General features: G+C 43.2%; 1 protein-coding gene across 1 annotated transcript; it reads left to right on the top strand.

The window, feature by feature from the left end:
* Nucleotides 1-651: 651 nt before the first annotated feature.
* LOC134376086 (death-inducer obliterator 1-like) lies at nucleotides 652-18,987 on the top strand. The gene is given in 17 exon segments (XM_063094761.1): nucleotides 652-1,484; nucleotides 2,245-2,566; nucleotides 4,526-4,738; nucleotides 8,010-8,198; nucleotides 9,754-9,832; nucleotides 10,315-10,482; nucleotides 13,237-13,679; nucleotides 13,819-13,980; nucleotides 15,129-15,245; nucleotides 15,389-15,439; nucleotides 15,442-15,495; nucleotides 15,760-15,895; nucleotides 16,136-16,600; nucleotides 16,603-16,627; nucleotides 16,920-17,073; nucleotides 17,782-17,871; nucleotides 18,766-18,987. Coding segments are annotated over 17 exon segments (3,723 nt in total).
* Nucleotides 18,988-26,292: the final 7,305 nt, after the last annotated feature.

Below are 26,292 nucleotides of genomic sequence, written 5' to 3'. Positions count from 1 at the left end.
GGAATCTAAGCAGTGCTTCTCCCACATGGCACCCAAGAGGATCACTCAGAGTTCAGGCAGCAGGAAGGCTGGTACAGAGGGTCCAAGAACAGCATCCCTCCTGGTCCTGGGTCAGGGCAGCTAAAGGCCAGGGCTCAGCTGGTCCTCTCCCCTACATGTAATCTCCAGCAGGGTGGTCTGCGGCCTAGGACTCCAGAGCCAATTAGATGTGGCCAGTCCCCTTGCTGGCTGTCTGTCGACCTCACTCTGTGACCCTGTCTTTACCAAACTTGTGCTGGAGCTTATTTCCTTTGTTCCCTGATCCCTGTTTTGTAAAGCCCTGTCCTTAGCAGGTAAATGGCAGCAGGACACATTTGACTTGCTGTTTTTTTCCTACTAAACATTACATATGTAACTATTAAAGTTTCCTTAATGAGTCTCCTGAAATCATCTTATGTGCCACACTTCACATGCCACACTACATGAAACACTGGTCAACAGGGCTTACTTCATGCACAGTCCCACATCTTGTAGGTAGAGGATTGTTCCATTTCATCCTGTTCTTATTTACATTTAGGCAGGTTGTGCTCCCTCTTGTGTGTGGTTGAGGTTGTGTCATCTTTTTGTTCAGTGGCTTGCTGGTCATGATGTGATTACATTTTCTCATTAGGTATGGAAGGTAAAGGTGACCTGAGTAGTGAGGAGGCACCTGAGATGATCAAACCCACAAGGAAAGCCTTCATCAAAACCCAGGGATTCGGAAGAACAACTGTTGCTAAGCGAGAGGGTGTGGGAGATGTGGAGGTAGGCTCACAGGGGCAGCAGCCCCCACGGCAGCACAGCCTGGCCTTGGGACGCAGTGGGAGGTGGCCACAGTGCACCGAGCCAGTGGAGGAATCCCTTACAATAGTTCAGTGCCGAGGAAGGAAGAACGCTCATGTCTCCTTTGAAGATTCCAGTGAGCCAATGTCTTGTCCAGTCCCAGATGTTGAAACTGCCTTGGAAGGGAGGATAGGAAGTACCTCTGAGATGAAAAGTGGCCCCCACTCTGGTTCCTTGAGTGTACAGGAGCGACCTGTCTCTTCTGGAAAGGCCACAGGAAGCAAGGAGGAGGACACCTCCGACAATGACAGTGATGGCCTGACTTTGAAGGAGCTTCAGAATCGCCTTTGGAGAAAGCAAGAGCAAGAGCCACCTGACAGGCCCCTGAAAGGCATCCAGAATCACCTGAGAAAGAAGCGTCGGGAGGAGAATCCCACAGAAACTGTGCATGTCGAGGCAGGAACTACTGTCGAGAATGCTCTGCCCAGCAAGCAAGAGCCAGAGACTGTCCAGAGGGTTGTGTCCCAGGCAGTGACCAATGACCAAGAGAGTCAGCGGGAGAGGGCAGCAGCTCAGCAAGTGAAAGGTGAAGAGAGCAGGGACTCGGGCAAGCCTAAGCCTGAATGTGAGCTGCACAATCCCAACACCCTGGACCGCATGTGTCTCCAGCCTCGTAACAATAGGTGGGTCATGGGAGGACAGGGATGGGCTGCCCCAGCTTTAAAAGAAATCCGGGTGATGAAAATAGTGTTTATATTTGTTTTGATTTTAAATGTTACAAAGCTAGGCTGGATGAATAATTTGTTTATTCAAAAAAGACGAACACATCATTATCAAAAAAGGAATGAAAGGCCTGCCTAGAGCCACACCTGCTCTGTGGTAGCCACCGGACATGTGGCTGTTTACAGTCAAAGTGATGAGCATGGGAGGAGGTGAGAAGCTCCCTGCCCCCACCCAGCCATGTGCAGCCAGTGGCTGCCGAGTAGACCACACGTGGTCTCAGGAACATGGCAGAGAGTGCTCCCCTAGACTGTACCTTGGGAGAGAGCAGAGGGCCAGGTGCAGACTGGTGGAACCCCAGTGTGGACAGGGGGGCAGCTCAGAGTCTTCGCTAGACTTTGGTGTTAAGGAATCTCTGTTGGCTTGTTGGTGGGACAAAGGCATCACTGCTGTTTTGAGGAGACATATACTGAAGTAGTTAGGGTACAATGCCTGGAAAGCCTATAGCTCACTCCAGCCAAAAAAGGGTAAACAAATTTAGTTGAATGTTGGTAAAATCAAGAGAGGGACATATGTGTTCTTTGTTCCGTTCTCTGTACTTTTATGTATATTTGCATTTTCTAAGCAATAGAATGTTAAAACCTATTGGACTTCTTAATTTGTCAAAAAGTAAGTGTTTGTCCCTCACGTCCCATTCCTAATATCACTATTTTATGATTTCAGGTTTATGAGTTGCTGTGACCGATGTGAAGAACGGTTTCGTGGCAATTCTGGGGGCGCTTCTCAGGCTCGAGGAAGGCTTTTGGAAAGGAACAGGGAAGATTATATCTGCCCAAACTGCACCGTTCTGCAAGTGCAGGATGAGACTAAGGCAGAAACCACAGATCATCAGGAAACTAAATTTAGACCTGGAGATGCTGATGACACAGAGTTTACAAGTACAGGAAAAGTGGAGCAAAAATCTAGTGAAGACCGAAAGATAAAGAGGAGAGTTGAGAAAGCTGCAAATCCAAGTGGCAAGAAAAAACTCAAGCTTTGCCAGCCTGTGAGTATTTTGCCTACTGAGGTAAACATTAAGGGGATGAACTTATGGGTTCCAGACTTGCTATTGGTAGAAATATCAAGGTTGGGAAAGTTTCTGTCTTGAAATAAGCTAATTTCTACCAAGACAGGTGCTGCATCTGGGTGGGGCTTCCTGAGCTCTGCCCCCATCTCCTGCCCACACCATCTGGACAAGCATCTGTACCTACCTCATCAGCTGTTGTGCACTTAATTCTGAACAATCACTTTTATTTCCATGTTCTTGATGTTACTTATGTATTTTATGTGTATCAGCAGAATTGTTTTTGAATGGCTGAAATGTGTGTGCCCTCCTGTCCACCCACACACACCATCTCGAGCTGCCTTATGGTTCTTTTGCCATATTGGTGTAGGAAGCCCTGAGCGGTCTTGGTGCCTGCATCAGTCTGACCCTCACTATTCTTGGCTCAGTGTGTCATTTCTCTGCCTTGTGGCTATTTCCTTGACTCTCCTTCCCACCTGGTTTTTATGTCCCTCTGGGACTGTGATTCTTCATCATTTTTTCCACATATGTCAGCTTCTCCTGTTGAGGAGAAATGTCACATGCTCATAATCTCCATTCCAGTGCCCATGAGGGTGCGTGACTCAGAGCATGTTTCACTCTGGGCCTTCCTGAGTCCCTGGCCCACCCCTACCCTGGCAGCTTGTCCTCTAACTGGGGCCAACCAAACAGGAGGCTTTGAGGTTGCTGTGTCTCAAAGCATCTCTGCCTTATGAACACTCTTGCACTGTTAGCTGCAAGGTGGAAGTGCAAGGACTGAGCCATTTAAATAAATGTGCCATGAAAGTATTAAGAGTGACTAAATGGAAATATGACACTACTGTTAATATCACAGTCATTAAGAAAAATTAATAGGAAAATTTCTCCATTTCATCTTTATCATCAATGTGTTTTACTTAAGCTTGTATAAAATTTTATTCTAAGTAAAACAGATTCTGTGGAAGAAAAATAACTATGTTAATTATTTAATTTGAGAAATAAGTTTTCACTTAAGTACATTTGAGGGATGCCTTCATGTGTATTTTAGTCTTGACCATCAACACAGAAGCAACCAAGTGTACATCTTGTGCTGTATTAGGTTTTTGTTACTGTATACCACACTACCACAAACTTAGCTTAGAACATCACACATTTATGGTTTCAGTTTCTGTTGTTCTTAAGCCTGGGCATGACTTCACTGGGCCCTCTGATTGGGATCTTAACAGGACTGCAGTCAGGCTGTGACTTTTGTCTCATCAGAGGCTCGGCAGGGGAAAGATCCCCTTCCAGAATCCCTCATGCTGTTCAGTATATAAGTATGTCCCATGCAATTTTTGTGCCATACTTATATAATTTTTTTTGTTTGTTTATCTGAAATCCAGATTTAGTTGTGTGTCCCGTATTTTATCTAGCAGCTGTACTCAGATCCTAAACTTGGTTGGCCTTCCCAAAGCAGGGTAGCTTATTTCACAATCAGCAATGGAGTCTCCTCTCTTTAGGAAAGTCCAGTTTCTCTCTTAAGGGTCCTTTCTGGTCATCTCATTTGGGACCTTGCTTACCTGTGCAATTACTGCACATTTGCCCTATAGCAGAACCTGATTGTGGGTATGAAATCTCATCGTGTACTTGGACCTTGCTCATGCTCAAGATGGAGGGAATTATACAGAGCATATGTACCAGCGGCAGGTGTCCTAAGGGTCACCTTAGAGTTCTGCCCACCACAGATGGTTTGAAGGACAGTTAAAATGTGAATACCTTGCCTCAGGGAAATACACTCATGTAGTTTGAATAAGTAAAGATAGGATTTTATTCATATTAAAAATATTATCGACATCTCTTAATTAAAAACAGTGAGCTTGGTACTACACATAGTGATTTTACACAGCATTTTAACTGCAGAAATTGGCAAGCACACTGTCTGAAGCTCCCTGTTTTGCTCTGCAGGTGGTAGAGGCTCCAGGCACCTCCAGGTGTACCAGACCTGGGCGCTCCACTGTGGTGCAGCCCAACCTGGCCTACTGCAGCAAGGACCGCATTCTTAAACATGCTGCAGCTACTATGAAATGCTTAAGTTCAGGCAAAGAACAGAAGCCAAAACCTAAGGAGAAGATCAAGATGAAGCCAGAGAAGCTCCGTCTTGCACAGTATAGTGTTCAGGTAAGTTGACTCAGACCACCCTTTGAACAATTGGAGCAAAATTTTTGTAACAGTGTTTCCCCCTGAGACTTGTTTTTTATTTATTTGTATAATGTAAGGGAAAGCAGATACAGATGTACTGCAGATAGTATCACCTTTACCTTTGTCTTCCCCCTTTCCACCTATTTTTTTTTTCATAACCCATTAGCTGAAATTCAGTCATATAAATGCAGTAAAGCAAAAGCAGGTAACTCACTGCTGCATGGAGAACATAAGACTTCAGGACACTGGCAGCAGTCTTGAATAAAAGAGTTGGTAGTTACCCGATGGAGTTTGTATAGAGAGTAGACACACAGGGCAGTTGGGAGGGAGGTGAGCTCTGGACAAGTCTGTGTTCTTCATTTGAGACCTCACTCACAAGACTGTTTGTTTATTATTTTTATTCATTTATTTTTAATAGACTTTACTTTTTAGAGCAGTTTTAGGTTCACAGCAATATTGAGCAGGAAGTACAGAGATTTCCCACGTATACCCCTGACCCACACATGTGTAGCCTGTCCCATTATCAACATTGCCCAACAAAGTGGTACATTTGTTACAGTTAATGAAAAGGATTTATACAGCATCGTCATCCAAAGACCACAGTTTACATTAGAGTTCACACTTTTTTGTGTATTCTGTGGGTTTGGATAGATGTTTAATGATGTATGTCTTCCATGATACTGTCACAGAATTTCATTGCCTTGAAATCCTCTCTGCCTATTCATCCATTCCTCCTCCATAACCTCTGGTCTTTTTACTGTCTCCATAGCTTACCTGTTTTTATTTATTTACTTATGTTTTATTTTTTGCTAAAAGAGAAGTTTATTTAATATAAATACATATATTATTTAAAAAGAAAGATCTCAAATCAGCAATCACCTTTGCACCTCAGGAAACTAGAAAATGAAGAGCAAACTAAGCCCAGACCAAGCAAAGAATGTAAATAATAAAAATTAGAGTATAGAAAAAGAAACAAAATAGAAAAAAATGTAGGGAAAATCAATGAAACTAAATGTTGGTACTTTGATGAGATCCATAAAACTGGCAAACCTTTGTCTAGGTGGACTAAGAAAAAGAAAACTCAAATAACTAAAATCAGAAATGAAAGAGGGGTCATTACAACGAAATTTACAGAAATCAAAAGGGTTATAAGAGAATACTGTGAATAATTGTTGGTCAACAAATTAGATCATCTAGATGAAATGAATAAATTTCTAGAAACGCATCACCTACCAAGACTGAATTTTGTAAGAAGCAGTTTCAACAGAACTATGGCTAGTAAGATGAGTGATTACCATTTTTTGAATTGCTGGTGTAGGACTCCCTTGAGGATTTCTTACAGGGCTGGTGACATGGTGGTAAACTCCCACAATTTTTGTCTGGAAAATACACTATTTCTCTCTCATTTCTGAGGGATAGCCTTGCTGGATATGGTATGCTTGGCTGGCAGTTTATTTCTTTCAGTATTTTCAATATGTCGGTCATCCCATATCCTTCTGTCCTGCAGAGTTACTGTTGAAATGTTTGCTGTTAGTCTGATAAGGGCTCCCTTATAGGTGACTTGATGCTTTTCTCTTGCTTCTTTTAAAATATTCTCTTTGTCTTTGAGCTTTGCCAGTTTTACTATTGTGTGTCTTGGAGAGGATTATTGGGGTGAATCTGTTTGGGGATCTTTGAGCTTCCTGGGTCTGGAGGTCCATGTCTCTCCCTGTTCCTGGGAAGTTTACCATTATTATTTCATTGGATAGGTTTTCCATGCCCTTTCATTTCTCCTCCTCTTCTGGAACACCCATGATTTGAATTTTTGTGTGCCTAAGGTTGCCTTGTAGCTCTCTTAGATTTTCTTCCTTTTTTAAAGGTTTTTTTTTTTCTTTTCTTTCTTTCTTTTTTTTTTTTTCCTGCCTGGGTAATTTTTAAAAAGCTCATCTTCAAGATAAGAAATCATTTCTTCTGCTTGTTCTATCCTGCTGCTTAAGGCTATTCATTGTGTTATTTCGTTGAGTGAAACTTTCAATTCCATGAGTTCTGATCATTCTTTTATAAGATATTAATCTTTTTGTAAATTTCCTCCCTTATATCATAGATTTTTTTTCTCATTTATGTTGTCTGAGTCTTCTCTTATCTCAGTGAGTTCCTTTAAGATTGTTGCTCATAATACCCTTTACGTCCTTGCAAGGGTTTCTTGCTATATACAGTCTGGTATTGGTGAGTTACTGTATTCTTTTGGTGGTGTCATATTTTCTTGGATTTTCATATTTCTAGTATCTATATATTTATGTCTGGTCATCTGTTAGAGAATAGTTGCTGCTTCTTCTGTTACTCTAGAGTGGGCTTTGAAGAGAAGGATGTACTCTTCTTTTTCCACACTCCACTGGTGGCTTTCCTTGTGTCAATGCAATCAGGTATCTGGTAGGCTGTCTGCATGACACCTGTGCTACTGTGGTGGTCTTGAGCTGCTTTTGCAGCAGCCATGGCTGTGGTAGTGGCTGTGGTGGCCCACCCATGTGGAAGGGGATTTTTAGGGTGCTCCGTGTCTGCTTCCAGGCAGGAGATGCTGCCCTCAGGTCCTGCCTTGGACTCCAGGTATGCTCTGCTTCTTGCCTGCTTCCAGGTGGATGAGGCTGCCCTTGGCTCCTGCCAAGGTTGTCCTGCTTTGGTACTCTGTGGAATTTGGGGAGAATTCAGGGATGGCTGGAAATCACAGGTTCTTCTCTCAGGCCTGTCCTGGGGCTTAGGTTGATGTTACATTTATGACAAGCAAAGTGTAACTAACACTGTTTGGAGAGTTTTCTTGATTATTTTCAATTGCTTATTTTACTTTTAGGTGACTTAATTTTTAAAGTTGGTAGTTTTGAATCATAGAACTGACAAAGAAGTTGTTGCTGCTGCACCCAGGAGGAGAATGGCTGCTCCAAGCATGCCCTGGGCCTGGCAGAGGATAAAGAAACATCATTTGTGCTCTTCGTGCACCCTGTGTCACTGCTCTCATACCTCAGCAAGGTTACAGGGGGTCCTGTGTCAGGGATCTTCTTGTCACTCAAAAAGTTGGAATCCTGAATAAGAGGTGGGAGTGCTAAGGGTTAGCTCAATGTGCAAAGGTAGCCAGACTGCTGCTAGGCAAATGTGGTGTGCAGACTCAGGGTAGATGACCCAAAGAAGGTATAGGATTATGACCTTTCTTTCTCAGTGAAATGAAGTGGAGGTGTACTTTCTGGCCTTCTTAATAATTGGAGTTTTACTTATTATCCAGGGAAGCATTAAAAGCTCTTCTCTGCACGAGAGACCAGCTCCAGAAAAAAAAGAAGGCACAGTGAAGAAGGCGGTGGTGGCTTTTTCTAGGAGCAAATCCCTCAGGAAGGAGACAATTTGTGAAAGCAGCATGCCATCCTGGGCAAGCAACCAGAATTACAGTGCAGTAAAGCTGGAAAAGACTTCCACTGTCTCCCTCCTGGACCCCTCCCACTCTCTCCAGATAGCCGTTTCCTGAGCCTGTGCAGGACTGGGGGTTGCAGTTGTGTTTTAATGCTGATCATAAACACTGGCTGCACCATCAGTGCTGGAAGGGAATGCCCATGTGCAAGATGCCTCCTGACACTGAGGATCTATCTCTAATCTCTTGGGACTTCCAGTCAGTGTTTTCCAAAAAGGTGTACAAACCTCATTAGTAAATGTTTCACCTTGATGATTAAGTTTCTAAAGCTGTTTTCCTTATCAGGCTCTGATAAGCATTTGTATTGTCTTCAGCAAAATCTGAATAGATAGACTGCCCAGCATTTAAAAGTCCTCATTGTCCAAACATCAGTTAGTCTTCTTACAGCCCATATAAAACTTAAGTTTTCCCACATGATCCAATCTCAGCACATAAAATCAGCACTTTTTTTTATATGTTCTGTGAACCTCTGCAAATTAGTGTTGCATCTGGTATTCGACTTAGGTATGCTTTTCAGGAGTTAAGTTTATCTCTGACTGGACAGGTGGGAGTTTTTTCATGTCCTACTCATATACTACACACCCAGATAACATGCATTTGAATTTTGAAGGGCATTTACTGCTGCTCTGTAGATCCCACAGTGAGTGAGGGGTCTGCTTGCCCATGTGGAACCTCAGGGTGTCCTCACTAAAGAGAAAGTGCTGAGAATTCTAAGTGGGACTGGTTTCCTGGCTCATCTCTTAAGCTATTATTAAAGATCAGACTATTAAAGGTCATACCCTGGCATGCATTTCAAATTAATGTAATGAGGATATTCCAAATAGATCCATTAAACCCGATTAGATCATGCAGCTTGTTGATTCGATCATGCATCTTGTTTCTCAGACTAATGCTGCACCGTTAAATTAAAAATTTAAATTCAATCCATCTGATACATTTTATTCTATCATAAAACTATGGTCAAATCAGTTCTCATTTATGGTGTTCATAGTGCATTTTGTACCTTATAAAATAAACACTAAAAAGATTAAATAGCCCTAGATTTCAGGATTATAAATGTGTTCTGTGTTTTCCTTTTTATTGTCCTTTGAACACATCACTTGGCGGGGCGGTACTTGTGTAGGTAGGTGCTAGATCTATTGTGGTCTATATATGTATATAAAAAAGTAATTCCTTTTGGTTATGTAAGCAGCCCAAGACCTAAGAAATGGAATCCCAATTGAGTTAACCTGTTACTGTGTTATAATGAATCTCCATACACCTTAGCTTGTTTGAGCTGAGAATTTCAAGCCAGCAAATAGCATGTCTCATATGTTCATCCAATTATAGCACCTGTGCAAAACAGCACTTTTAGAGCCAATGAACAGATGTTAAAATAAGTATCCCATATCTGTGAAAGGGATTGGAGCAGTCACTTTTTAATATTCTGCTAAAGTACTTTAATTAAATTGATTATATGCACTTAACAGTAAAGGAAAGAAAAACTGAGGGGTATAAATAACCGCAGAAGAGATAATTTGGATGATTAATTTCAGTTCAGTTAGTTTTTCTCTGTATTGACCAGAATTGGAGAGCAGACCCCAAGACTCCAAGTGTGGGGGTTGCGGAGACAGTGCACATTGGAGAGAGGAAAAGATGGGGAAGTAATGTCCTACTTCACTCACCTTTTGAGAGGGGACAGGGATGGATGGAAGTCCAGATCAGAGAGGGTAATTTCTGTACTCATAGGTTTTCTCCTTTGGCCTTTCCCACTTCTTCCATCAGCTTTTCACTGACACTGATATGGCTAATTAACCTTCCCAGCACATCTCTACATCTCAAAATTGAAATTGATTGATATCTAAAATTTATAAGGGACATACATTTTAGCTACTTGCTTGTGATCATTTTCTGTTTCCCCAGAAATGTCATTTTTCCAAATGATGATTGGGAGGAGAGTAGGGTCATGGGTAAAATAATTCAAGTTCAATGTGCCTCTGCCTCTCTCTCCCACCAAACATCTCTGACTTTTTGGTAGCAGGGCACATCCTCTGAGTCCTGACAGATATAGTGGGAGGGGGCAGCATGCACACAGCCCATCATAACTGCACCCCATGAAGACCCTTGTCTCCCTGACTGGCTGCAGAAATGCTTTCAGGGGGCGGGGTTCCTGAGGCTGATATCGGGTCCATTTCCAGTCTGTGTGACTGTGTACATTGTGAGAAGTCCTGTGGCATAGAGCTGAGCATTGCTGCTGCTTGTGGAGGTGGCCTTGCCAACATCCTCTGCTCCCACATGGCTGGTGCTGCCCTCGGTGTGTGGTCACAGGTATAGCTGCTCAGTGAACTGGGCCTTGCTATGCAGGAAGCTCTCTGCTCCTGCTTAAGGAGGTGCCCTGCCTGTTAAATTATCCTTCACATTCTCAAGGTAATGCGATTAACATGCAATTTTTGTAAATTTCGGGGGGGGTGGATTTCTGTATAATTTCCTTAGTTTACAGACACAGTTTGCTTTTTAGTTCTCCCCAAGAAAATGGTGTTTCTCTTGTGTTTTTATATCTGTTTGCTTCCATATTGCCTCTCTTTGTTTCCACCGTTTACCCCCCATTACTCAAGGCATGAAGTGGGCTGAAAATTCTTTTCTAACGTATTTCTGCTTTATTGCAATTTTGAAATGGAAGTGCCTGGTCTTTATATTTACAGGCACAATTCCCAGTATATTGGACTCCCTAAAGTCTTGTTAAGTAACTTAAAACATTTGGGATGTGAACAGATTTTAAGTAGAAAACAGATTTCAGCAGTTTAATTCTAGCTGTGGGAGTTGAAAAGGAAAACCTTAATAGCCTGCAGATGTAAACCCAGATAATTGCTTGTGTGAGTTCCCCATCTGAAAGCCTTGTCCTCCCGCTCATGTGTGTGTGCCACACAGGTGGCCAGGCACAGTGTGAAATGGATCCAGGAGAACATGTGTCCTCAAGGATAAATTCTGGCATTGGCTCCAGAAGCACATTGCATTGAAATCATGAGCAAATTTCCTTTAATAAAACAAACATATGGTAGAATTCCAGATCCCATGATCGTTTTGTAGAAATTTAAAGCTGGTGGTGGAGGGTGTGTCTGTGTTTTTTTTACGAGTTGCATAAGCCATTTTCTCTGTCTCTCCCAGAGTTGTCAGTGACAAATAAATGAGGCTGGGAGTAACCAGACATTGTAAATCTAAACCAGCATTATCCTCCCAATTTGAAGAAATATCAAAATTTGTTCTGATAAAGGATTTAGCTTGACAGCTGGTTCTTAATGTAATCCACATAGCTGGAATTTTCTTGAAAGCCAATAATGACATTCTTTTTGTATTTAAAGTGTCTTACTTTTAAAAATATTGTTATTAGCATATTCATTATTACAAATCATGATTTTTCTTTATGCCCTTTACCTGACCCATCATGCCCCAAACTCCCTCCCTCCCTCCATCCCCCCATATCTAATAACCATTGGTTTCTTCTGTCCTTCTGAAAGTTCAAGTAATTGTAGTCTTTTCTGTTTCTTTGTTACTTTGCTTCTATGTTTCTTTCTTTCTTAGCACCTAGTTATAAGTGAGAGCATGTGGTATTTATCTATCCTTGTCTGGCTTATTTCATGCATCATAATTTTCTCCAGACTCATCCAGGTTGTTACAAATGGCAGAATTTTCTTCATTTTTTATAGCTGTGTAGTATTCCATTGTGTACATGTATCACATTTTCCTTATCCAGTCATCTGTTGATGGGCACGGAGGTTGGTTCTATATTTTGGCTATTGTAAATAGAGCTGCAGTGAACATGGGAGTGCAGGTAACCTTTTGAAGTGATTTCCATTTCTTTGGATATATATACAGTAGTGGGATTGCTGCATCATATGGTAGTGCTGTCTGTATTTGAGGAAGCTTCTTTGCTGTTTTCCATAGTGGCTGTGCTAATTTACAGCCCCACCAACATTGTAGCAGAGTTCTCCTTTCCCCATATCCTCAGTAGCAATTGTTGTTAATGGTCTTTTTAATAATGGTCAGTCTAACTGGAGTGAGATGATATTTCAGTGTGGTTTTGATTTGAATTTTTCTGATGACTAGTGATGCTGAGCATTTTTTCATGTACTGTTGCCAAACAAGCATCATCCACTGACATGGAGTCTGCACCAGAGCCCCTGCCTAGCTGAGGGGTTGCAGTGCTGATCTTTGAATTCTGGTGGACTATATAGGATTTTAATGCAATGGGTTCTTTCCTGGCATGTAAAGGTTTTTGTGCAAGTTGGGGGCTTTTGAGGGTTTTTTTTGAGCTTTTGACTATAATCCTTGTTTTAATTAAAAGCACTAATTTACTGTTTACCACGTTAATTGAATAATGACTAGAGGGCTTTAAAGGGAGACATTTAAACAGCAACATTATTATATTGTTGGTTGCCAATTCTTAGTATGGAAACATGATTGACTTTCCCCATCTTGCAAATTCCTCTCACCTTTCCATATTTCATTAATGGCATCACCTCCAAGTGACTCGTCTAGTAGGACAATGTGGCATGTGAAACCACCCACCCCCGCTCAGATGTGGTTGCCACAGATGTCCACTTTGGGTTGAATGTGCATGGATAGAGCACTCGTCTGTTTACCCTTCCTGAAAAGAGTTTTGAAACTCAAGTTTACAAAAAAATCGCACTTGAATTCTGTAGTGCTATCCCAAACCTATGTAGGGTATTTTTGTTTGTTTTTTTGGTAAAATGAAGTTTGTCTTTCAGTTTTAAAGCTCAACTGAGGAGTAAATTGAGTCTTTGATTATGAAGTTTGTTGGTCGAAGTAAAAGCTTTAATATAATAAAATAATAAAGCATTTTTCTATCTGAAATAACCCATAGTCACTATCATAAATACTGCTGACAGCCCTTAATTATGCTTCTTTTCTGAATTTTAAGATTTTAAAAATCCTTTTTTCTAGATGTATCCTATTCAGTAATGCCTAGTAAGCTCTTGCTAGTTAAGGGTGGGCGTGCTTTGAAGCCTGTTCTCCTGTTTCACCCGCACACCTGTGCTCTCTCTTGCAGCCAGGAAGGCAGACGGAAGAGCAGAGGAGAAGGCCGTGGTGGCCTCGGCCTCAAACAGAAAAGCCTGCCCGGGCTGCTTGGTGGGCAAACGACCATCACCAAGACATCTCGCTCCAAAGATGTCTCCTCCATTTGCTAATGTGGCAGCAGCCAAACCGGCCATTAAAAAGGCACCCTCTAGCTTCAAGGGCACCATCTCACAAAAGACGTGGCTCTCGGGCACCCCATCATGTGGCACTTCTGCTGTCAGGCAGACGGTGGTTTCCAGACAGTTCCCTGGATCTGCTGCTTTGGTTGGAGCCATTGGGAAGCCGGTAACAACTTCTCTTCCTGTGGCCTCTCCAGTCCCAGGACACCTTGGGACCTGGAGCCCTGCCCAGTCACAGCCCAGTTCACAAATTCGGCAGAATATACGATGCTCCTTGAAAGAGATTTTGTGGAAAAGCTGGGCTGTTGTCCTTGGCTTTTATCTGTGGAAGCTCTTCCATGTATGGCGTGATCATTTTGAGATTGCCCCACTGTTTCAAAAATGTAATGTATCCAAATTCAAGGGTTTTATGTAGTTTCTTTTTCATTCCATTCAGAGTCAGTGACAGTGATGACTTAATCATGACAGAGAAAGAAGTAGGAAACATCGCCCTTCATCTGGAGAAGGAAATGTTTAACTTGTTTCAAGTTACAGATATTCGCTACATGAGAAAATACCGCAGCCTCCTGTTCAACCTCAAGGATCCTAAAAATCAGGTGTGTGTGATCTCTGTGTACTGCAATATTCCTGACGCAGAAGGAAACTTGGTGTGTGTTTTCTATTCGCTGAGTTTCAGAGTAATACATCAAAGAGCATTTGCAACATTTATATTCTTTCCATGAAAGTTAAAAACTATTTTTATCCTCTGTGACACTTCTGTATGCCCCATGTACTTGGTGTTATTTGAGGATCTTTCTGTTCCCTACCTTAAGTGGACTCTTGTCAGTGATCTCAGTGGCTGAAGTTCATCTTTTATTTCACCAGGTTAGCCTCTTCTAAACATTGCAGTGCCAAATCACATGCCCATCCCTTCATTGGCTCTAAAGTAAAGTACAGATTCTTTAATCTAGAATATGGGTGTGTCCATATTCTGGCTACAGACAGCCTTTTCTGCCTTATTTTCTTTTCTCTCATCACTTGAGTGAGCCCGACAATTTGGGCTACTTCACAGTAATAATAAGGAGCAGCCCCTCCTGTTCTCATCATTTCGACGGGTGCTGCAGGGCAGCTCAGTCCTCATAGCAGCCATGGAGTGGGGGTTCTCCTGCAATGAAAATGGAAATGGAATCTGAGAAGGCTGAGCTGCTTGTCTGGTACAGTCTCTTGCCTCCTGCCTCCAGGGCTCACAGTCTTCTGGTCCTCTGTGTCACTCTCTGAGCTCTTAGCTGTGCAGTAGAACCAGGGTCAGATACTCTGCATCTCAGCGTGGTTAACAGCCCCCCAGCACAAGTCATTTCTTCCTGTCTGTATTCCTAATACTGTATATTTCTGACCTGTATTCCAAATTGTGTACATGATTTTGTTTTTCCTGCGGAGGTGACTTTTTATTTTTTAAAGAAGAATCAGTGCAACATGGGCCTTGCTTGACCTTGAAACGCATGTTTTCTGTGCCTCCATTTGCTCTCAGCTGGGCCGCCTGGCACATGCTCTCAAGGGACTGCTTTGGGAGGCAGGTGAGGTCGCGCCTCTGCAGGGCTCTGTGCAGTGCAGCCTTCCATTGAAAGCTTTGGTTTTTTGTCCAGTGGTCCTTGAACCTCCAGGCAGAGCTTCTTGTGCTGCTTTGTTGTTTCTGTAGCCTCCACATTAACACACACAGATATTGTTTGAATGAATGGATGAATGAGTGAATGATGTTTCTTTATAGGGACTCTTCCGTCGTGTTTTGCGTGGAGAAATCTCTTTGGCAAAACTTGTGAGAATGAAGCCAGAAGAACTTGGATCTAAAGAAATTTCCCGGGGGAAAGAGAAACTGATGACATCTGTGAGTACTGACTCAGAATGGCTGCTTCAGATACCAGAGACTTAACTTTACCAGAAGTCAAATAATACACTGTTTGCAGGAGTGATATGCTTTCCTCCTGGAAAACAAGGTGGAGGACTTGATTTTTGTCTTTTTTATTTTAGGTGATAGAATCCAGAACTTAATTGTGCCATGAAGGCAAAAAGACTGACATTAAAAACAGGAAACCATTCCCAGTATAAAAGATTCTACACCCGTGTCAGACTTAGGTGTGAGCATTTTGGTATTTTCAGGGTTCAGAAAAGATAGAGTAAAATTTCTCCATTCCAAATGTTTTTAGGTGTCTTAAATTATTGGGCAGGACAATGAGCTTATAACAAATATATATAATTTCATTACTTCTCAAGGACTTGTATCCAGTGGTCCTTTTTTTTTCATCTAGCGGTTCTTAATCACATCCACCTTTCTTCATGTGTGCTGTTAATTTGGAAATGGCATTGGAAAATAAATGACCTACCTTTTTGTTTTCTTTGAGGAACAGCAAGAATCAGTACAAGCTGTCCCTGAAAAAAGCCCCCAGCCCCTTCTGGATGTCCGTAGCAGTTTGTCGAAAGACACAAGAAGCCAGCATGAGGCGCATCTTTTTAATCTAAATTGTAAAATCTGTACAGGTGAGCATAATTTTGGGATCCCATTAAACTGGATTTTGCTTAAAATCACTAATCCTTCCAAATGCGATGTTAAACCAAAAAAAAAGGGAGGGGGGTAGAATGGATTACTGGAGTTCATGAAGTTAGCTCCTCTCTTTGCATTGTTGCTTTTGGGTTCTCGTAAGCAATTACCTGCTCATGAGCATGCTGTGGTCTTGGATGTGTCAGATTTCTCACCATGTCTTTCCTCATCTACCTCAGGTCAGATTTCCTCATCAGAAGATGAGCCACCTCTGAAAAAACAGAAATTGTTGGCTTCTGCTAAGAAAGAAGACTTAAAATCCAAGTGTGTCAGCTCTCCATCTGATCCAGTTCCTAACTCAGCTGATGAAGGAACACCAGGAACTCTGCCCAGAAATGCTTCTACGCCAGACCTGGAAAGAGCTTCTCATTCAAACCTGGAGAGAAAGTATTACCCTGGGCCCCCAGGAGATGTCATTCTTGAGCTCTCCCCAGTGGAAGGCCGTGGGGATGCAGTGGTCACCACTGTCACTATGTCCAGCTGGGACTCCAGGACTGGTCCAAGTGGATCATGCACAGTGACAGCCTCCATACCAGCCCAGCCAGACAGTACCCATGTGGTAGAAACCAAACAAGACACACTGATGCCTGCTTTGACTTCTTTGGCGGTGCCCAGGTTCATACTGGCTAAGCGGTCCTCATCCCCTTGTCAGTTCCATCACAGAATATCAGGTGTGTATTTCAGATATAGTCTGAAAGAGCCAATGAAGTTTTCTTTTGAACTAATGAACGGAAAGGCAATTGGTGATTTCAACTCTGAGTTTTCCTCAGAAATACAGTTCAGTTTGTTCTTCTCTTACCAAAATGTCTATTTATATCATTATGAGTAAAGCATTTATTGGCAAAAGTAAGCTACCAAAACTTGTAGGAATTCACTTTTACTTTTCAACACACGGTCTTCATTGTTTTGAAATTCTAATTGTATAAGAGAGATTTCCTTATTTTTCATGGTTTTGTTTTACAGTGTCTCAGAGTCACGTTCCTCTCCAGAAGGAGATACGACCCACTTTTTATCTCAACTCAGCACCATTTGGAAAGGATTTATTAACATGAAAAGTGTAGCAAAATTTGTCACTAAGGCATATCCTGTCTCTGGCTGTTTTGATTATCTCAGTGAGGTTTGTACCAAAAGTATATGTGTGTGTGCTTGTGTGTATGTGTCTTTCACAGGAGTTCCTCTACTACAGGCAGACATGTGACACGCTTACGCTGGCTGCCTGGGTACTTAAATACCTCCAAAGGCAAGATAATGGTTGCCATAGTGGGTCAGCAGGTCATGCAGTTTGCACAGAGCAGAAATTTGACTGAGCAGTTGGGCAGCCCAGTGATCTGTTTAGCAGTGATCTGTTTAGCAAGGGCATTTACCACACGTGTGTGCCCAGCCACCAGCATGGCCAGGCGTCTGTAACCTGCATAGTGTGGGTGGCAGGTGTAACCCCCTGATAGGTCTTTCATTTTTCAAAGTTAACAAAGATGGCACTAGAATTTATGACCTTGGGAAGGAGTGGCAAGTCAGTTATCCTGGTAATAAGTGAATCATTACTGTATGTGTGTGTGTGTGTTCACAAAAGATAATGTGAAAAGGTTGGGCAGCAGTTTCTAAACAATGCTGTTTGTCAGAAAGTTATTATACCACCTTTGGGTTTGGGAGCTCGTTATCCTGAATGGTAGTTCACCAGTCATTATTTAATACAGTTATCACCATTTTCCTTGGAATTGTTGTTTTCTTGAATTTTGGGTTGTTTGGTGCCTTCATGTTACTGCATTAGTCTCTTTTTGAACACTAGAGTTTCACAGGTGATTTACTCAAAGTACTTTTTATTTAGGACTTGCCCAACACAATTCACATCGGTGGGAGGATCGCACCGAAGATGGTTTGGGATTATGTTGGTGAACTCAAGTCTTCTGTGTCTAAGGTATCCGCTTATAGTATAGTCTCTGCAACAATGGAACATAGAGCTTATTTAAACATCTTTTTTAACCTTTCATTTTGATGGTTAACACTTGACATGTCAGCCTGCAACTTACTAGATACTTTCAGGTGAATGTTAAAATAAGTTTATATAGTTACATTCCTGTGTGATGGTGTGTTTGAGAAATATGGTGATAGAAGGGTTTTTTTTCCTTTACTGTAATCATATGATTGCATTTTATTAAAAAAATGTAAAAACTTTATTTCCTCATTTTCATTTTTATTTTTTTATGATTGAAGGAGTACAATGGGAATTTGGAGGTGATCTGGCAAAGGGCACCGAGCCTGAGCTCTTGAATGGGTTTTGGTTTTCTGGGAACCCCTGAGGTTTAGCTACAGCTGCGTGTGTCTGTATGTACAGTTTTCCATCAGATTCCCAAGAGGGTTTAGACCCTGTGCCTAGTTTAACCCTCCCATGTGGAGACACACAGGGAATGGCTGCAGATCGTGCAGCTGCTCCCCGTGCCCACAGTCGCTGTGCATGCGGGAAAGCTTACACTTTGCTCCAGACGCAGCTAAGCCTACACCTTACATGGCCTGTGCCTCTCACAGGACAGTTCTCTGAAATCGAGGCTGTGAGTGGAAGTCATTTTAAAGGGTCTCCTGCTGAAACCAAAATTTGAGTCGGGAAGTCGGATGCTTGATTGTGAGTTTCTTTTATTACATTATCTCATTGTTTCAAATGTTGGACAATAAGGCTATGAAAGTCAAAATCAGAATTGCTAAAATCTCCCATTTCAGGCTGTACTTTTGAGGTTTGGGTACAAATTTTAAAGCAGATGCTTTCCTTGCATGGCCACAGGTGAAGGCTTTCCCCTGTCCTCTGTTTGCATTGTAGGAGCTCTGTCTGATCCGCTTTCACCCCCTGACAGAGGAAGAAGAGGTTGCCTACGTTTCTCTCTACTCCTACTTGAGCAGTCGTGGCCGTTTTGGTGTTGTACCTAATAAGACCAGGCACATCAAGAACCTCTACCTCATTCCACTGGGTGCTAAGGACCCTATTCCATCCTCACTCTTGCCCTTTGAGGGACCAGGTAAGCACCAACTTTCTGGGTGGTGATGAGGAACATCTGATACCCACCCCTTTTCTCCCCCTGACATGGAGTCCTGCTGAGTTGTCGCAAGGTAGATCTGTCATATCCAACCATGAGTCTCTGGGAACAGAATTGTGAAATACAGATGAAGCCATGTTTAGCAGAATAATTCATCCTGTAGGGTAGAGGAGTGTGACACTAGGAGTGCCCCTTGTTTGTAGCATAAATTATCTCTGAAAAGTTGTATATGAAGGAAAAGGCCCAAAGCTCACAATCAGCCTGTCATGGCCTCAGATCAGTGGGTTGATCAATTGCTCAGGGTCCGTGGAGAGGAAAGGCAGTGCTTTGTATCTGCTCCTGTCATATTCTTCTCTCTAAATGGAACTCGTGTTTTAGTCTCAGCCCTGGAGTAAGCAGATGTCAATAAGTGACTTTCTTCCTTGCACATACAAAAAATAGTGATATATATAGAAGAATATTTCTGGAAATAGTTACTTTTATGTCTACTGCTCAAATTTTATTAAGTTATTTCATCTTTGGCAAATTACTTTTTGTTTGCTTCTCCTTAGAAAGTACTGTGGGAAAGGGTTATTTATAAGTTAACCTAAAAGACTATTTCAGATTTGTCAAGGGTTGAGGGTGATTCCAAGGGGAGCAGGTCTGTTAGTGTCCAGTTTTCTTTGCCCCTCAGAGGAAATTGATGTGACTTCAATTAGTAAATTGGCACCAGCTGCCTAAATTGGAGTGTTCTTGGCCACGAAGTCCCCAGAGGATTGCTCTTATCTGAAAGCTGATGTTTCTGACACACAGCAAGTGCTCTTCCAAGTGCTTTGTCATAGTGGCGGCAACTAAACACCCTGAGCACTGACAGGTGCTGCCTAGACCCTGTGCCTTTGTCCCCATCAACAGCTGCACCCACACATCACCTAAGCCAGCTGGGATCCTGTAGGGGTCCCTCCACTTCATGGGCTTGTTCAGGGGCTGGAATCCATCACCCCCAGCATGGCCCAGGCACTGACTGGAACCCATTCATAACACCTGGCATAGGCTTGGCTTGTGCCAACTTTCTGGAATTAAATGCCCATAGAGGTATTGATTGGTATCAGTATGTACCTCTTATCCTTGGTTTCTTTTCCCATACATGTGGCTTAATTCTACTACTGAGTCTGAGGCTAGACCTTCCACCATGAACTCAAGGGACACAGACATGGGACTAAAAAGTCTTCACATACACTGTACACACTGGTATTTTGGAGGGCATCAGGTGGGGGTGTCACCTCTGTGAAAGTGGAAGATGGCACATTTAACTGCAGCTGGTCTTTAAATATCTCACCTACCTACTTGCTTATTTTCACACACTTTATGGATTGTAAACCTCACAGCAGCCCTCATATGGGAGGTGGGTAAGTAGCATCCTGTGCCCAGCTGGTGCCCAGCCTCCCACAGCCAGCGTCGCCTTTGCTTCTGCACTTTCTTGGGACACACACCACTCTCCAGGTAAAAACTCATGACACAGGAGCTGCGAAAATGGGGTGAGCCTAGAGAGTTACCCCCGGGAAACCTGGTCCTCTCTTGCTCCTCCCTTAGATGTGGAGCACAGTTGGGGGTGCTCATGTGGCTCTTTGCCCTCATTTGTTTGGTATTGTCAGGCTGGACACCTGTATTACAGCAGTGTAGATCATCTTTAAATTTGAGACAAGTCCCTTCATCTCAGTAAGCATTGCTTCTAAGGTCCAAGATAAGTGAATTTTATTGTTTCTTCCATGAATATAAGTTTTGGTTTTATTGTTTCTTCCAGGAATATAAGTTATTTCCAAGTGCTAGTTATATTTCAAATATTCATGGAACCGTAACATGACATAAATATGTGAGTGAGGTGATAAGACTTGACTATCTCAAGATAGGAGTATGCATTTTGGGACAGGCCTATTTAAATTTGAAATCTTTGGGAAGATTGCTGGGGATGTTCAAAACTGTGGAGCTTCACTAGATCATCTCCCAGTGTGTGCAGATGAGATGGGCGAGAGTTGAAAGTATCTAAAAAACCAGTTGCTTATTAGATGCCAATCTCTAGATAGCTCGCTGTTTTCAAGACCAACACAAATATTACGTAACATCACCTATGATAAATATGACAACAAAGGTCAAAGCCAGCTTGTCAGGGCTGAGATACACTAATTCTTTTCATCAATAAGCATATTAGTGTATTAAAAGATAGTTGGAGAGATGCACCTTACAGAGCCTGGGGACTGTGTCTTCCTGAGTTTAACACAATGTTTAACCCAGCACACGCAGTTGATTGATGCAAGAAATTTGATTTGTGCAAGAGCCCTGATGTTAGCCCTTTAGAAGTTGAGCCTTTCCCTGAGTGAGGTAGTCCCTGGTGACTTCCGCATGCAAAGCCCCCCCCCAGTCCTTGCCCTCCAGTGCCCCACCCTGGCCAAGCCGACTCCTACTTCTGCTCCTGAGACCAAGTTTGTAGGGAGAGAGCCTGGCTTACAGAGCTGCCCCACAGACAGAACTTCAGCTGTGACTCAGTAGGTCCGAATGTGCTCAGCAGTTAAACCTGTACTGAAGCTCTGGGACCATCTGCAGCAGAGATACTGGGTCCACAAATGCCGTGAAAGCTGATTTAACAATTGACCAAACCCCAAAACTGTCTGTTTAAATTAGCTATAAAGTATTCGGTAAATAGCTATTACGGTGAAAGAAGTAGTATTTGAAGATAAAATACCCATAATGAATGCTAATTAGGAAATTAACTTGATGAGTTGCTCTTCCCATTGGCCAAGCAGGAATTTTGGAAGTGCTCTTCAGTGTGGTGGCCAGACGCCAGATGCTATCCCCTCCTTTGCCTTTTCTTTTGCTGACACACTGCTGTTACCAGATGGGGCAGGGAGAGGAGGTTTTGACAGAAAGTTCTCATAAGAGGAGTGTGGCTCACCCAGGGGTGCCTTCAACACGAATCTCTTACACAGCAGCCTGTGAAGCAGGAGACCTTTAGGACACCCTTAAGCAGGGAGGGGAGCAGAGCGGCGTCAGTCTGCGGAGGCCGGGTTGCCCGAGTTCAACCTGGTGTCCTCCTCCTAAGTGGCGGGCAGGACATCCACCTGTCGTCGTGTGCTCAGCTGTCAGTAATCAGTTCCGTACTGGAATTTTGGAAGACTCACAGCAAACATATTTAGAACTATGAAAACAACACTGTGAAGTGATGTGTGATCATCTCTAAATCACAAAAAGAACAGGACAATCTTAGCAGTGCTTTAAATTGTAAGAAAAAAGTGTGATTACCTCTTGTATATTATGTAATGTTATCTGTAAATTGAATTTATACAATCTGACTGATTGTATCCTTATGCTATTGAAACAAATATTCTGTCCTTCATGAATCATTTTTCTGTAAGTTACTGTTTGTGATTTGGCTGTTTAGTTAGTTCCCCTTTGGGAATTCTTGATGGAGTGTGAGTGTAAGGGTGGGAGATCATTATGGGAATGTTAGCATTCCTGATGTAAGTTGTCACAACTTAGGATCTTTGGGGTACCTGTTTCTTAACAAATACCTATTCTGTAAACTGATGCTGTGCCCTGAAGCTCCCAGTCTGTCTCCGTGTGACTGTCCTTCCCCACCAGTGTGCTGAATGCCTCGGCGCTTTACTTAAGCACAAGTCCTGTGTTTACAAAGACTCAAACATTAGCAAGTTTTTGATAAATTAATGCTCATTGAATTTTTTTCTAAGCCTCAAACATCTACTCTAGCTATTTCAGTCACCATTATTGTTTCATTCATTGTAATTCTGGTACCAGAAACTAATGAATTTACCTAATGGTTTTTGTGCTTTACTGATTATGATCCTATTGGTCATTGTAAAATGAGTTGAATTGGTCCTTAATCATTAACACCTAATACTAGTATATTTAGCTTAACTTATGTGTTGCAACTCATAAGTGAATGACAAAAAGGGCTGTTACCTTCTGGATATGTCACAAGAGGCACATAAGAGCATATCTGAGATCCATTTGTTTAAAAGACATGCTGGTCCACACGCACTTTTGATCCCTGCAGGTGAACAATGTTAGTCATTGCTGTAGTGCCCTTCCCGCCGCCTCCACCATGCTATTGCTTTAGCTCTGTGTGTAATTTTTTATAAAACATGTAACAAGTTCTGACAGTTGGGGTGAGTTTACTCATGAATTGGGCGCTTGGTTCTGTAGTTGGTGGCTAGGGGGCTAATCCCTCCCTTTCAGCGGCCACCATCAGGGCTGGGTAGGCCTGGTGGTGACTTTGTGGGATGGGAACCATTCGTTCTTTTGCAATAAGCTCCTCAAACACTTGGCTTTATTTTCCCACAGGATTTCCCACGTGAAAGCCCTTAATAAAATTTACCTCTGAAGGATGAAAACTGGATTTAGATTCTAAAATTCACACAAATATTTTGTTTTCAGGTCTCGAGTCACCACGTCCAAATATAATCCTTGGGTTAGTAATCTGTCATAAAATAAAACGTCCTTCAAGTGCTGGAGAGTTAGACAGGATTGAGAAGAAACGGCCCCGATTTCAACAGGAAGAAGTGGATGTTTCCATCTACCCCAAGATAACTGCAGCCCCGCGGTCTGAGGAGAAGCCCTCCAAGTGTCCTCTGTACCCTGCAGGCACCGCTGTCGGCACCACACCCACAGGGTCCCCTCCACCTCCACCCTCTCTTCCAGAAACATCAGTGTTAAAAATATAGTCATCCATCAAGCCAGAAGCTACCCGGATTGACACAGCCTCATCTAAGCGAGCAGCAGTCACTACAGCAACTTCCTGTGTCGTGTCAAATATGTGGAAAACAGCTTCACCACTGGAATCCATCTTGTAAGTTCTCTTCGGAAAGAAGAAATCATTTGAGCCCCCTGCCAAGGAGTCTGTCGGAGCTCTTCCTTCCTTCCACCAGGACTCCAACACCAAGGTAGACGATGGGGTGTCCGCAGCTCCTTGGCCAGATCCGACTGTTCAGCAGTTTGGTCAGTTCTCAAAGGCTCAGGCTCTAGAGGAAGAGGAGGAGGATCAGCCGCACAGCCCTGAAGAAGAGCAGAACCTGGAGAGAGCCTTGGATGCACAGCTCGCCGAGCGAGGGAAAATAGTGATTATTAGTTAAGAAACTACAAATTAAATAGAAAACTTTTCACTGTGAAGTATAAGATATGCCTGTTGTATTTTTCAAGTCCTTCTGAAGTGTGAAATAAGAGAAAACCTGGCTAATTTATTTGACTGTACAAATACATGTTGATAATTTTTATATTTTCATGAACTTTTTCAGATGCAAAATTAGAGAATTTCATATGTTCTTTTGGAGTCTATTGCATTACACATCACTACAGATTTTCACTTTATAGCACAAATTTTTAAGGAAATATGGAGAACATGTCTATTTGGGGTGTTTGTGTTATAAACCAAGTGTCGCTATGTTAAATTACCTTAAAGCAGGGGTCATTTCCAATATTTAATATGTTGTGAAGGTTTTCTTTTTTTCTAATTTAAATATACAAAAGTAAAAATGAAGTTTGTTTCTTTAGGTTTTGTTGATAGAAATTTCTGTAAGTTGTATTTATGTTGCAGAGTATTTTATCACTGTATATTGGGCTGTCAGGTTCTGTTATTTGAAGTAGAATAAATATCTACAAAGAGTTTTGTCTCGTGTGTCTTCACTCAGCATTTTTTTCCCTAACACTGGGCAGTTAGAGGTTGGACAAGGGCACCTGGACCCCCAGCTTCTGTTGCCCTCGGCCCCTTCCTGAACTTGGGGGATGATCCTAGTCATGACTGCCCACCTGGGTTCCCACATTCTTCATCACTCTGCAGGTGTCACACACCCCTGCTGGGGGCCACCAAGGAGCCTCCCTCCCAGGGAACCACAGAGTATGATGAAGGGGGAAACGTGGTCACAGTGTAACAGTGAGGAGGTGCAGGGAGGGGCTGAGTATGTGGCTCCTGGGCAGGAGGTTGCCCCCAAATCCCAGCCCGTTGGGATTCAAGGGAGACTCCAGCTGCCATTCAGGATTCTTAGGAAGTGACTGGGCAGAGTTGGTGGCCCAGACCCAGTACTTGCAGGTGGAAGGGAGGTGGCTGTGCATGGCCAACACAGGGGGGAGCATGCAGGTTTGGGTCTGGCCCACCTTCCATATGACAGATTGATCTGGTCACCCTTGAGCCAGCAATTAGCTTTTCAACAAGTGTGTGTGTCCACAACTCAGCCATGAGCATAGACACTGAGGGGATGTTCCTGAACAAAGTGTTGACCAGCCCAGGCAGGACAGGCCTTGTGTGGCAGATTGTTCAGTGGGGCTGGTGTCTCGTTTCCCAGCCAAGCTCATGCAGACCAAGCAGACCTGAGGGAAGTGTAACAAGGGAGGGGACTTCATAAGGGGACCCCTCTGGCCACCAGTGCTAGCCACACAGCCCCCACTCCCTTCAGACTGCTGTCACAGCTATTGACACTGTCTCCACAATGGCTCCATCACCTCACGGGTCATGGCGAGCTGAGCGGTGACACATGTGCAGGTGTCCCTCATGGAAGACTGCTCTGAAGCGAGCTCCCAGTAGCTGACAGTGAGGAAAGTGGAGTTGGTTTCTCAGGTCCCCTTGCCTCATATCCAGCTGGGTTGACTCAGCACATCCATTGTAAACAAATGACGTTAGAGTGAGTGCGCTTGTGCCCAGGCACCCCTTGGCTCATTGCCACTGTTGTGTACTTCAGTATGGAAGGCAGCGGCTCTGAACTGGTCGGTGGAGCTCATGTCTGAAGAATAAAGCATGTCCACTTTCCTGGCTGCTGCTCGGTTTTTCTTTCCCTTACCTGACTCAGGACCTGCACAGGACGAGGCAGAGGGGTCTGCAATCCAGCCCAACAGTGACACTTTGCCAGAGAGTGTAAGTTCCAATTCCACTACACAGACACTAAGGGGTGCCTGGCACAGCCACTGGCTCCACACTTTGTGGCATGCAGGTTGCCATCAGGGTGGCCTCCCAGATGCCTGGGAAAATATGCCCCCACATCAAAGCCCTGTGGCCTTGCAGGCCTCAGATGTTGTCTGGTCTCATTCTCGTTCACCCCAAAGCCCTGTTGAAACCCTCCTGCTGCATCAGGCAGCTCTGCCATGCTCCTTCCACTGCTCAAGCACCTGTCCACCCAGACATCTCCTCTAGGACCAGCTCTAATGGCTCCAGCCCATGGTTCCATTTCGCCAACATCACCCACAACACTTGTGCACTGTGCCATGCATGGCTCTCTAGAAACCTGACAGGTGAAGAGTCCAGCCCCAGCCTGTTCCTACACAAGGGCACAGCCATG

This window comes from Cynocephalus volans, chromosome 4 (assembly GCF_027409185.1).
Source record: "Cynocephalus volans isolate mCynVol1 chromosome 4, mCynVol1.pri, whole genome shotgun sequence".
NCBI classification, from domain to species: Eukaryota; Metazoa; Chordata; class Mammalia; order Dermoptera; family Cynocephalidae; genus Cynocephalus; species Cynocephalus volans.
Note: the sequence above shows the minus strand (reverse complement) of the source record. Positions and strands in the feature narration are given on the sequence as shown.